Genomic DNA, 12,906 nt, shown 5'->3' on the forward strand with positions numbered 1-12,906 from the left:
ACTGCCCAGCTTTAGTTTGGCATCCAACGCCGTAATAAATATCGTCGGACCCCTGAGACTGAAGGCCGTTGAATGTTCGAAACAATTGCTCGCGTATAAAATCGTACAAACTCAATTACAGTAAAATTGACTGATCGAACCAACAGTCCTACAATCAGCCAAAATGTCACTCCATTACGTGCGTGAGTGTGAGGCAGTAGTTTTATTACACAGTAAACTGCCACCTGTGCATACTTGTGTGGGTTTTTTTTTTTCTATTACGGTAATGCCCTAAAATGCCACACGATGGCACCAAAGCACTGGTTAATAATAAAAATTTTAAAAAAAGGACAGTAATTGGTGTCACGGATGTATCATTGAAGTGATACATCCCCATTGAGATCAGCTAAATTCAACCTGGGTTGTTAGTGGAAATTACGGAACCTTTGCCGAATGTGCATGCACGTGCACTTCCGGAGCATTTAAAAAAAATATATAATCAAATAATCTGTAAAACATTTATTTTTAAAGGGAATGCTATATAAAATGAGTTTAAAATGATAGAAAAATGTTGTGGGTTTATGGTTTGTGGTGTACTTACAGTTTCAACTTGAGGTGTCTCATTTTCATCAATTGCCCCATTTCATTTTTTTGGGGGGGGGAGTTTTGGAAAAAATTGTGTGGCGGGATGGATCAGGACCCTGAACCTTCAGTTTGACACCAGGTTTAAACTATTACGCGAATATCCGCCAGTAATTGACGACTCCCCAAAATGTTTATAACTGTAATTAGATGCCACAAGATGGCAGTAAAGCCTTACATGAAGCTCCTCAACTCACTTCAACATAGTTCCTTGGTACCAAGATGCCACTAGACGGTGTCAAAGCACGACCTGTAACTGCTCAACACTTTTCAACAGAACCTTCTTGGCACCAAGATGCCACAAGATGGAGACAAAGCACTAGACGAAATGCCTCAACTCACTTCAACATAGTTCCTTGGCACCAAGATGCCACAAGATGGTGAGAAAGCACTACCTGAAACTCCTCAACACACTTCAACAGAATTTTCTTGGCACCAAGATGCCACAAGATGGAGACAAAGCACTTGACGAAATGCCTCAACTCACTTCAACATAGTTCCTTGGCACCAAGACTTGCCACAAGAGGGAGACAAAGCCATCTTGGTGCAAGTCTTGCTTTGGCCTGAGCACAAAAACAGCAAATGTTGCACATGTCAGTGACTAACCGGCAAATGTTCCCTACTTGTGACTTTTTGCAATTGGTGTCATCATGAAACTAAATGACTCACCCTTTGGCGTCGTTTGCGTCAGTAGCGGCAAGTCAACGTGCATTATTATCTTCTCAACACGTGATACAGGTGTAACAAATACGTCAGGCACTGTCAACTCCAAAACAAAGACATCCTGTACTCCCCCACTCCTGGTGGGAAGTTTTGGTTGAATACAGCGTCGCCTCTGTCAGGCAGAATTCACACGCGCGCACGCGCGTTTGTGAGCGTGGAGCGAGACGAATAGCAGCGAAGACCCCCCGGTGGGCCGCCTCGTACATTTGTAGCCCGCAGCTCCTCAGCAGGCATCAAACGCCTCACGTGGCGCCGTGTCAAGCTTGAACACGGCCGGCGGATCACGGGCACGGGAGGCCTCCTTTATGATCCGCTTTCACAAACGCACACAGTAGGATGATTTGGGAGGGGGGGGGGGGGGGGGGGTTCTTTTTTTTTTTTTCATTTTTTGGGGAGCGGGGGGCTTTTGAAGAAAAAAAAGATCAGTACAATAACAAATGAGGCATAACTGTGCAGGTGCACTGTAATCACGATAAAGGCCTTCAATTGTTCTCGCTTTCAATGAAAGGAGTGGGATTTTTTTTTTATTTTTTTACATCACAAGAACATGGCAATTCAACAGGGGTGTGTAGGGGGGGGGCGGGGGGAAGTGGCACGCGACTTCACAGGCAAACTTCCCGAATCCTGAGTGACACTAAGGCTGGATTTACGCCGAAAGGTTCAAGTGGAAATAATTTCCATTTCTTTGCTCTCAAGCGACACAACTGGGATGTGTCAAAAATCCCAAAAAAATCCAGCCAGCTAAAATAAAACGTTTATGTAACGTGGCTTTATGATCGCGTACATTCTAGAAGCATGGTGTCAATGCTTTATGCAAGTGTTTTATCACCATCTTGTGGCAGCCAAAGGCAATTACAGATCCTTTTTGGAGAGGCGTCAATTATTTGCGGCGGTTGACGGTGATAATACGGCACGGGGAAAAAAAAAAATGCATTCAATGAGAATTGGGCACTTGAACATGCGACGTAAATCCAGCCTAAGTGGAGTAAATGAACCAAAGAAATAAAATCAATGATGCTTTTAAAATAAATGTAATACTTCCTTGCTCCTGTAAAACATTCACTCATCCTCCTTACATTCATTATGTTCAGTCCCAAAAAGCCTCCAGGCGCTCACACGGCGTTGGCGTGGGCTCCCGCGGGCGGCACCTCGTACTTGAAGACCACACTAAAGAGTTTCCCGCCGAGCCGGTCCGCCAGCCAGGAGTTCTTGATGACGGCCATCTTGAGGCTCTCGCAGGTGAGCGTGGCGTAGTAGTTGGTGTGGATGGCCCGGCCCATGCCCTCGATGATCACCAGGTCCGTGTGCCGCTCGCGCACCACCATGGCCAGGACTTTGTCCAGGCGGCTGGAGGCCACACGCCACAAAATACGATTTGAGTGGTTGACTGTTTTCACCTTCATTTTGCCAGTGGTTAGCGTACTTTATTTGATGTTTTTAAACTGGACAGTTAAGTGACTAAAAGGTTTTATGATGTTGACAGTTGGCCTCATTTCCAACGGGAAAAACGATGCGGAAAACTCAAAACAACTTGAGTTCAACCTTAGCAGTTCCACTGTATTCTTATAAAGTACGATTAGCCCTCCTTGTGTTCCGGGTCAAATTGACCCATTAAAAAAAAAAGAAGTTAAATGTTGTTTTTATGTTTGAAACTTCTGCTTGGCTTAAATAAGTAATCATCATAGATCACGTAAATTAATTTGACAAGTTCATTTCATAATGAGATTATTATTATTATTTTTTTTTTTTTTTTACTTTTTGGGCTAAATAAATATAACCTGTGTCAAATTGACCCGGGAGCATCACTGCTGTTTCCGAGCTGCAATATAACAGGAGGGGTCAATACTTCCTTTCATCAACCCGCTGTATATCAGGCGTAACAATGATTATTACAGCAATAGTGAATTCACCATCCCACATCAAAATTACTTTTTTAAAAGGGTAAAAAAATCAGCTGAATATTTTGACGTTTGTAAGGTTTAAATCTGTTGAGAAATGTGGAAGGAGGACAACATACGAGGGGTGAATAATAATAATAATAATAATATTATTTTTGGGGTGCAGAATAACAAAAAAAAAAAAAACAGAAATAGGTCCTTTCTTTGATTGCATTTTAGTTTTAGCACAACAGGATGGTTAAAATGGTGAGTTACGCCGCGAATGGCGTCCCTACCGACCCGCCGACCTACCTCAGATCCAGGCAGGGAGAACTGGAACCGCTCTGAATTAAGGTCAACCTGTCGTCCCTCAGCCCCGCCCTGCACAAGATCACAAGCTGCTGATCTCAAAGTGAAGAGACGAAGAGTTGAACGGCGTCTTCGCCGGTGCTCACTGAATGACCGGATCCATGGCGGCGATTCGTTCCGTCAGAATCTGCAGCTCGCCGTTCGTGACGTCGTTTAGAGCCGGACCAGAGTTGCTGGCCAGCACCACCTGCGCCAGGGAAACGATAAACAACAGTTGCGAATAGATGTGATGTCATTTGTCGGGGACAGTCAATCTTAAGTTCACAAAACTCTACCTATGCCCACTTCAAGTTCTGCAAATATCAGTACGCAATCCCCAATACTTTGGATTTTCTATCAATATGGGCCCGCGAGGACGTCATAATTCTCGCAGGTGAGCGGTGAAAATGTACCGTTACATTAAACGTTACATTTCAGATTACAACTGAAGTACACCTTTTTCAAGAACAATCTGAGATGCACTGAACCCACAAAAGGTGAACCGTTTGCTACTTTTTGCGCTTCAATTCAATGATCATTGTGCTGTTCCTTCTGGTGTGCGCGCCTTGGCCACCTGGGGGCAGTATAATACGGACATACACCCTATAAATTGGGACGGTCACTCCTCAGTAAGCCGCATTCCTATTCGTCATTCTCCGCAGAGGATAAAGAAATACGACTGTGAGCATTGTTATATTATCTGTCTACATGTGTTGCTCTACTTTGTGTTTAAATCTTCATTACTTCAAGGGTTTTAACACCATGACACCTGTCTATGAATTTGGCTATTGTTTGATTAGCATTAGGCTAAACGGACTTTACTAAAGCAAAGCCATGTGGTGTGTTTTCAATATACAATGTGAAATTCTCTTTGGGTTTTGCTACATAAATTGGAAAATACTGGTAATAAGGTTTAATATCGTTCCAAAAATGCATATCCAGTAAATCAAGGCCTGAGCGATTAGGAGGTGTGTCCTGATGCTTTTGTCCGTGCAGCCCGTCGTCTTGGTCTTACCTCCGTTCCCCGAGAGAGAAGCTCCCTGACAAAAGGCATCACTCCTAGAATGATGTCTACGCCGCTATTATCTACGAAAAACAAGGCACACTTGTGAGGACGGCCCTGTAAGACACAACCAGGTAGGACGGCATTCAAGCACTCATCGGCGAGCAAGTAAAAAAAAAAGCAGACAGGACAGAAGAAGTGTGACGAGGACGTTGCGTTACGACAAACAATTGACCTTAAGCCTCTGGAGCCATTGGTCGTACGAATCCACGAGCCACGGCCGCTCTGAAGGGAGGAAGACACGAAGAAATGAAGTTTGACGGTACATGACGACTTTTTCGTGTCTTTCTCTGTTGCCTTACTACCTTCCAGCTGCCTTTTTGCTTCCTCAAAGCCAAACTCGGGGTCTGATTCCAGGACGCTGCGCGTGACGAGGGAAAAGACAATTTGGAGAGTTTTAAGTGACACGTCATTCGGTACGCCTGCACAGTCCGCGATCCAGTACAAGAGCTGCATGGAAATATATATACAGTATAATGAAACACAATTCAGTTTAAAAAAAACAACAACACTGCACTATAGAAACTAAAGTAAAGTTGAAGAAGGGACCGTATATAAAGGAAGGGTGTAAAATACGGAATTGTTACTATCCTGCAAACTGCTGCTTGTTGTGAAGTGTATCTTGCGCTCATAACCAAATTTCTGCTCACAACTCAAGACAACAACAACAACAACAACAACAACAAAACTAGCTGAGCAAGCAGTACCACTGTTCGGGTATGGTGGTGAATCAACAGAAGAACCGTTTTGAATGGACTCACTCGGACACGGCCTTGGCTCCCCAGTCGAAGACATTCCCGGCCAGGACGCCCCGGACCAGCGCAAAGTGTCTTTCCTCCCAGCCCAGCGCCTCCAGAGACCGGACGGCCTTCAGGTAGTACTTGAGAGCTCCGTCGTTCTCCTTCTGTTTGATCTGGAAACACACACACACACAAGGAAGACATGTGCAGAAGATCGAGGAGAGAGGAAAACATTTTTAAAAAGAGAGCAAATTGCAGTCAAACCTTGGAGTAGGGGTCGGGAAAGTTGAACTCGTTTAAACAGTGCTCCCTCGTGTCTAAAAGACTTCTGACCGTCAGAGATCCGTAAGCGCTGGGTGACAAGAGAAGCATGCGACGTTAGCCATAAACAAAACCGGAGTGCCGTAGTGGTTTCTTACAAGGGTTGGTGGCGCAGGGTCTGAAGCTTGTGTCTGTACTTGTGACGGAACTTCTCGGCCCGCTCCACCGACTCGGCCATGTCGGGCTGGCTGGCCACTGCCCGCTTTACCACCTATGCGGAACCACAAGAACCCGTCACGTGTACACACGGCTTCTTTTTACAGTTAAACCTTTTAATTGCGGGGGGGGATACAATCCAGACACACCTGCAAATATGTGGAAAATCTGTGATATAATAATAAAAGCCCCTGAGCTTAATGCTAACATATAATGTAAAATGCCTAAGACGGGCTAATGGGAATTAGCATAGATGTTACGGTAACTACAAACATTCAAACAACTCCTACTTTAACGCACGACGCGATAACATACAAAGTGCATACAACAATACTCACTGGCATATATTCTCTGGGAACAATGACTATTACTGGAGCTAAGTTGGGGACCTTCTCTGCCTCTTCTTCTTACTCTTAATTACGATCCCCTCTAAAAACAGTTTGTAATTTTGTATAGAGGCCACAAAATGGAGGCAAAGCACTTAAAACGAGAGGATCATAAAGCATCAACACCATTACATAAACAACCGAGTTCAGTCGTTCGATTCAATCCAAACAGGATTTAAGGAATACAGGCCAATTGCAACAGTAAAGTAGACTACACTGGCTACTAGTAGCTGCATCTGGAGCTAAGCAGAAACATACTTTCACTTTTGACTGTGCATGAGGTGCGTTCAAGGACCCCCCCCCCGACACTGTCAATGACGTGAACCTAACAACAACACCAAGATGGAACCAGAGTAATAATTTTATTGAGCACAAAAGCAGCCTATAGTCGAGCTTCTCAACAAATAACGAAAGATAGGTTCGCAGGAAAATAAAAAATTTGAGAATGCCAAAGTGTGACTATGTGGAGGAACACTATATTGTGAATGTGTGGGCCCACTGTGTTGCGTTGAAGTGTAGTCTCACCCCGTCTAGGGCCTCCTCGAAGCAGTCCAACCAGTATTCACGGGCCGGGGCGTCCTCGGTGAGGTCCACCGTGTCGGGGATGTAGGAAGACGGGTCCTGCAGCAGGTGGAGATTCACCAGCTGCCTCTCCAGACGGTCCATCTCCAGCATGTCGAACTGGAACGGCGGGGAACACAAAGCCAACGACAGTAGACCGTTCTAATTAAACCAAAATGTTACGGAGGTTTGCCATCACTGATAGATTACAAGTATGATGATAATCATAAAGTTATTGCAAGATAGCAAAGTGTCTGGCTATTTGTCAAGACGATTGTTTTAAAACTCTTTTTTTTTCTTGTTTTCTTTGTGAGGCAGTATTTTAAAGCACATCCCCGCTGACGTGCACTGCTTACACTAACAAAATGGCTGCGAAAAGAGAGGAACCGTGCTTACCGGTCATCCATTTTGCCGCCAGATAAAATTGTATTGTTTGTATTATTTTTGTGGAAGCTGATGCAAATCAATGCTGTGAGGAAAAAAAAAAAATGGTTCTTTTGATTTTCTTAAAACAGCTTCCTGTTTCCTCTCCCTGAAGAGTCTGCCAGGTCTTTCTTAAAAGGTGAGCAGTTTTACTTTATTCTGGTTTTATTACAGTAGCGGTTCACATCTCTTGCCATTGCTGAGACAATTAGAAATGTTCAAATGTTACTTCAAGCATTGCCCACACAGTTTTTGTTTTGTGATCAATTCATTCACGTGACATTATCTTTTGAAATTCGAACGACAACAAACGATAGGTGAAAATGTTCAAATGTTAACGCCGGATGCTTTACATGGACCACGCGTGCCGCTCGCAATATTCACTATCAATAAAAAGGCAATAAAAGTGGAAGATGTCACATTATCTTCTGCCAAATTCAAACCGTGCGCACAACACAAAGTACAAGAAGTTGACTCAGCAGCGTACGAGGGCGAGCCCAGACGGGGGTACTTACGGGAAACTGAAGGTTAACGAGACAGAAGAATGTGTGGAGGATGAGGAGGAAATAAAAAGAAGATGATGTGATGTCATGATAAAGTCAATCAAAGATGAAACGTAAAGATTAAAAGTAAATATCATGGAAGAAAACGGGAGGATGACGATCGTGTTTCACGCGTGTCGATAGGCTCACCGTTCCGCTGCGTGCACGTTGCGTGGGATTCATATCCGGAGAAATACTCATCAGGCCGGAGCTTCCCGCGTAATTTTCCCCCCAGCTGTACTGGTTCGGATCTGGATCAAAGAGATATAGTTAGATAGTTAGTTCGATATATTAGTAGGCCTACGCACCAATCGGTGGGGAGCGAAAAAACACAAATGCCAAATCAGAATTGCTGAATCCTCACAACGAATCAAGAAATAACATACGACTCACTTTATTCTGCTGCCGCACAGCATTTACTTCAAAAATATATATATTTCGCGATTTTTAGCCGTTTTTTTATGGCTGACCCTATTTGGACTTCCTGCGCACAGTTTCTGCGTATTTACGATGTTCTAGCTCCACCGGGACCTCTGCATAAAATTTGTGTGATCGCCGCAGGAGGCGTCCATTAGCCGAATGGGAGCCATCGCTGAGGTGGACGGCGACCGCGGCAGAATGAGTGAGAGAAAGATGAGCCAACACGGTGTCGCAAATAGCCAGCCGACGAAATATCACTCGCTAGCTAGCCAGCTAGAAAGGAAGCAGTTTTTGGTTTTTTTAACGCTAGAGCGGGAAAGATAAGGGTTTTCCAAAATAGCATCTGTGTGGCGTGAAATTGCAAGAAATGCTCGAAAGAAAGGAAATATTTCCAACACCAAGAACCGATGTCTCGCTCTTACTGTCTTCCTCCGCTCCTTTGAGAAAAGCCCCGATGGCGCCCAGATAGCCTTCATGTCTCAGGAACAAGGCCTGCACCTCCCCCTGTACGCAGTTGACAGTAGCGTTTCACCAACAATGAAAGTCAGAACTGAACCGCATCTGAATATCTGCTCGAAGTCAGCGTTGCCTTGGTGAAGAAGTTGATGCTGTAGGTGATGGTGTGCATGGTGACCGGATGCCCCCTGATGAAGAAGCCGCCAAAGTAGACCCGCGACAGCTGGTGGAGTTTGGCGTACAGGCAGGCCAGCTGCCCAATGTCGTTGCTGATCATGTGCAGCAAACTCTTGGCCATGTCCTCTTTGGAGAAGTCTGAAACGGTACGACGCAGTGGTAAAGGGGCCCTGGAGTAAAACAACGAATCCGTGCGTCACCTTTGTCAGCGGTGGCGGACTTCCCGAAGCTGCTCGCAATCAGGTCGCCGGTGAGGCCCAGAGAGCCGTAGGATCCTCCGTAAATGTCTTTGACCAGCATGTCCACGCTGGTGTGCTGCCCCTTAGAGGCCAGTTGGAGCAGCTCGTCAAACCTCTGCAGGACGGGAAAAAAGCATATCAAAATTGCTCATTGGGTTCTGGTGTAATACCACTGAGATATGTGCAAGCATTTTTTTGGTTACCCATTCCCCCTTTGAAGAGAAATGTAATAGTTTTTATATGCTTCTGATTTCAAAACTGGCAAAAATGAGTTTGACAGCCCTGCTGTAGACCGTTACGTTAGCTTAGCTCAGTGCTAAAAAAAACTATTTGCAACCCCCCCACCTGCAGCCCCCCGCGAGTACACCTCCATATAACATTGTATATAAAGGCTAATCTCATCTAATCCCTATAAACATTGCAGAAAGTGCAAAAGAAAGAGATATAGACTGCCATCTACTGCAGTGGATGTGCAATTACACTTTATTCGAGTACGGCAAATCATGTTGTGCAGGGTCTCACCCGCCCCACTATTTGAGAAGCACTGGCTTAGCTAGACCGATTAGCTGCCGGTCGCTTGTCACTGGTGTCGAGTTGAGAAAACAAATCTTGGTAACTAAATACCTTTGTTTTGGTGAGTAAGGCTCCAAGGCCCCAGAACGTCCCGCCGCCTATCGAGCTTCCTCCGATACGTTCAAATTTATCTTCCGATTCCACCTGTCAACAAGACGAGATAGTAAGAAAGGACGTGACAAATTTCAACACAGATACAGTGGTGCCTTGACTTATTACTGCACATCAAATATCTTTTCCTCATTGAAAAGCCATTCATCTGTTCCAGGCCCTCCCAAATATTTTCATATTTAAAGCAAACTAGCACTCTATTATATTAAAAAAACACACAACACGACATAATGGAAGAGAATGTAAAGAAATAAATGGGTTTAATAAAACCCAATTACTATGCATTCTGTGTGCCTTTAAGGGCTGTGGCCTTGTGAGTGACATCAGGAGCTGGCAGTGTGCATGCGAGCATCTTCGTGTGAGCTGTGGCCCACAGCAGCTCCTTGCGAGCGTCGTCATTTTGTATTTGTGTGTTTGACAGTTTTTGTGGCTCTCCTTGCCCACACGCGAGGGCGTTACAGTACCGTCAACTCAAATTTTGGCTTGCGACACAAAGGGGGTGGAAAAAAACATTTGCCCATGTGACAGCTCGTAACTGGAAAAAGTTGAAAAATTTGAGCAAGGTAGCACTGTAGGTTGTAAACACTGCAAAAAAGCCAAAGTTGACCAAGAATATTTGTCTTTCTAGTCAAAACTTATTGGATTACACTTATATTACGCCTTATCACCTCAAAACAACTTTTTTTTTTTTTTTTTTTTTTTTTCCCCTTAAACAATTTCCACATGTTTCAAGCTCATTTCCACTTGAAACAATTTGCAGTGACGCGTTGCTACCTTGACGATGGAGACGCCGGAGCCGATGTTGACGAGCAGGTAGGGGAAGATGTCCGGCTGCGTGGTCTGGAAGCGGAACTCGGAGTCGGCGTGCTTGGCGTACACGAAGGCCTCGTGGGGGATGTTCCTCAGCACAAAGTTGCAGCCCTTGATCAGACACGTCATCTCGTCCTCCTTGTCCACTCTCACCACACAAACGAACACTTTTGACTTTTGCTCTGCATTTTTCCATCATGACGATTTGAAACCCGAAGCGTGGCTTGAAACCATACTTCCAAAATACTCAGCAAAAGCAAATCTTGAAACCCTACAATTAAAGTCAATTTAGCACTGTAACATGCAGCAATTAGCTTCTTTTAACACTTGTATGTCTCAGGAATTTCATACAGTGTCTTTACTTACGACATCATATTCCTTATCGCCAAACTAACTCACTTGAGTCTCAGCTTCTTCTCCAGCAGTTCTTTGAATTTGTGCGCCCCGCCGCCCGTGGCCTTGATGACTTTGGTGTCGGTGTTGACCAGGTGGTCTTTGATGAAGTCCAAGCAGGTTTCGATGTAGGCATTCTCGAACTTGATGAAGTGCAGGCGCGCCGTCACCTCCTCCTGAACCGAGATCTCATAAAGTTTGTCGCCGGCCGCCTCCTGGGCGACAAACACCCACGTGACCTCGTGTGTCCATCACGCTGTTCCTAACAGCTTTATCATTATTGTGATTGACAGAATCCTCACCCCTCATACCATAACGATGTCTGGATTTTGACATCTTACACCCGGCTTGAAACCCTAACCATGGACCCTAAAATGAAACCCTATTGCTGTCTTCAAAACGTACTTTGTAACCTTAACACTGTCATAAAACCCTCATTTGAACCCATAAATTTAAGCCCAACTTTGAAAATGTAACTTGAGGCTTTTATGCCGTTTTCAAACCCTATTCCTTGCTTCAAACCTTAACCACGATTTACCATCACCAGTGAGAAACGGTTAAAACAACAAAGTTCAGTTTAAACACCCGTTGAAGCATATTACATACATTATTGATAAATACATACATGTAAATACACACAGGAATCTTTGCGATACATTCCCAGCACAACAATGATGTCAGCCATGAAGGCAAATGTGAGGTCAACGCTAATAAAGTTTGATGGTGCAAAAAAAAAAAAAAAAAAAAAAAAAAAAAAAAAAGCAAAACATGAGTTACCTTGGCAGAGTGGTCGAAGGAGCGAACTTTGGCCACTTTGTGCTGAACTGTGGAATAGTAAGCAAGTTTGGTGAGAGACCCACCTGTATGGAGAAAAAGAATAAAAAAGGCAGAAATTCATGCAATCGCTGAAGTCGAAAAAATGGAATCGGCAACGTAAACAACACAGCTACTAGCTTGAGCTGCTAACCTCCGCGCTTGTGCCGAGATTGTTTGGATTATCGGACAAATTGGTCGTGTTAGTGAGATTGAAAAGAAGCATCTTGATGTTATCTGGTGGGGAGATTGTTGTGTTAAAAAGCAGCCTGCTGTCACACTGACTTTCACTTGTGCCCTCGGTCCGTGAACGCAACACCATTTGCTATTTTGCTCAATTTCTTTTAGCCGAATAGCGTTAAACGTGAAAGTAAACGTCCACCTTTTCGGGTACCTATGTCTATGGCGAAGCGCTTGGCGTTCTCCAAGTTTCGGAATATTTCGTCTGGAGGCAGAGTGATGCTTTTATCCATGGTATGATGACGGCTGGCGTCGCTTCTGTCAACTTGGCTACATTCCGCCATAGTCGACGACGTGATGACGTCGAGAAGGACATGCGTCCATCTGGCCAATCAGCGAGCCCGCAGGGTTTGGTGGGCGAGGTCCCGAACACTGCCGCTCAAGATGGAAAAATAGTCCCAACAGTGCGTACGTACACTTAAATTACAAATACTTGAAAATGGTAAACACAAAAGTGTTATGAATTATAATTGAAATTATTGAATAATGCTGTTAATTATGTTATATTACACAGCTATCGATACAGTGGGGAATAAAGGGAAGTGCAATTATATATCCTAAATAGTACTGGACTTGCAGTGTTGGGGGAGTAACTAATTACAACGAGATTATGTAATTTAATTACACCATTTACACCTATTGTAATCCATTACATTACTGGGAGAAAATGTGTCATTAAATAACAGTTGCATTTGAAAATTTCCATGATTACAGTTTGAGTTATATTTGAAAAGATTTATTTTTCTCTCACATCACTTCCTCCTTCTAAAGCCAACCGATTGGCTCTCTCTGGTCATGTGCCATTCTGATGTAGTCACAAACGTGACATATTTTTCCAAATATGACCTTGAAGCGCCACCGTGCGTGCACTGTATTATTTTGTCTGAGATTTTAACACTTTTGAAGACATAAA

At 44.2% G+C, this 12,906-nt stretch overlaps 1 protein-coding gene across 5 annotated transcripts; it reads right to left on the reverse strand.

Annotated features, from left to right (window-relative positions):
- Window positions 1-1,825: 1,825 nt before the first annotated feature.
- Window positions 1,826-12,325, reverse strand: pank4 (pantothenate kinase 4 (inactive)). 5 transcript variants are annotated; one of them, XM_061785393.1, is made up of 19 exons: window positions 12,136-12,312; window positions 11,718-11,800; window positions 10,947-11,155; window positions 10,512-10,695; window positions 9,678-9,770; window positions 9,015-9,168; window positions 8,771-8,952; window positions 8,604-8,685; window positions 7,912-8,012; window positions 6,761-6,916; window positions 5,792-5,904; window positions 5,637-5,724; window positions 5,394-5,545; window positions 4,938-4,993; window positions 4,808-4,857; window positions 4,585-4,689; window positions 3,677-3,777; window positions 3,534-3,602; window positions 1,826-2,691 (listed from the first exon to the last, which is right to left on the reverse strand). In XM_061785393.1, the coding sequence occupies exons 1-19, from the start codon at window positions 12,275-12,277 to the stop codon at window positions 2,457-2,459; spliced, it is 2,355 nt and encodes a 784-aa protein (XP_061641377.1). In that variant the 5' UTR covers window positions 12,278-12,312; the 3' UTR covers window positions 1,826-2,456. The 5 variants fall into 5 exon arrangements, 3 of the variants coding, with proteins under 3 accessions (XP_061641377.1, XP_061641378.1, XP_061641379.1); XM_061785394.1 differs by having other exon boundaries at window positions 12,148-12,311; XR_009790188.1 differs by lacking the exons at window positions 1,826-2,691; window positions 3,534-3,602 and having other exon boundaries at window positions 3,700-3,777; window positions 4,938-5,082; window positions 12,136-12,322.
- Between the last annotated feature and the right edge of the window lie 581 nt (window positions 12,326-12,906).

Source organism: Phyllopteryx taeniolatus, chromosome 9, assembly GCF_024500385.1.
Source record: "Phyllopteryx taeniolatus isolate TA_2022b chromosome 9, UOR_Ptae_1.2, whole genome shotgun sequence".
Lineage (NCBI taxonomy): Eukaryota > Metazoa > Chordata > Actinopteri > Syngnathiformes > Syngnathidae > Phyllopteryx > Phyllopteryx taeniolatus.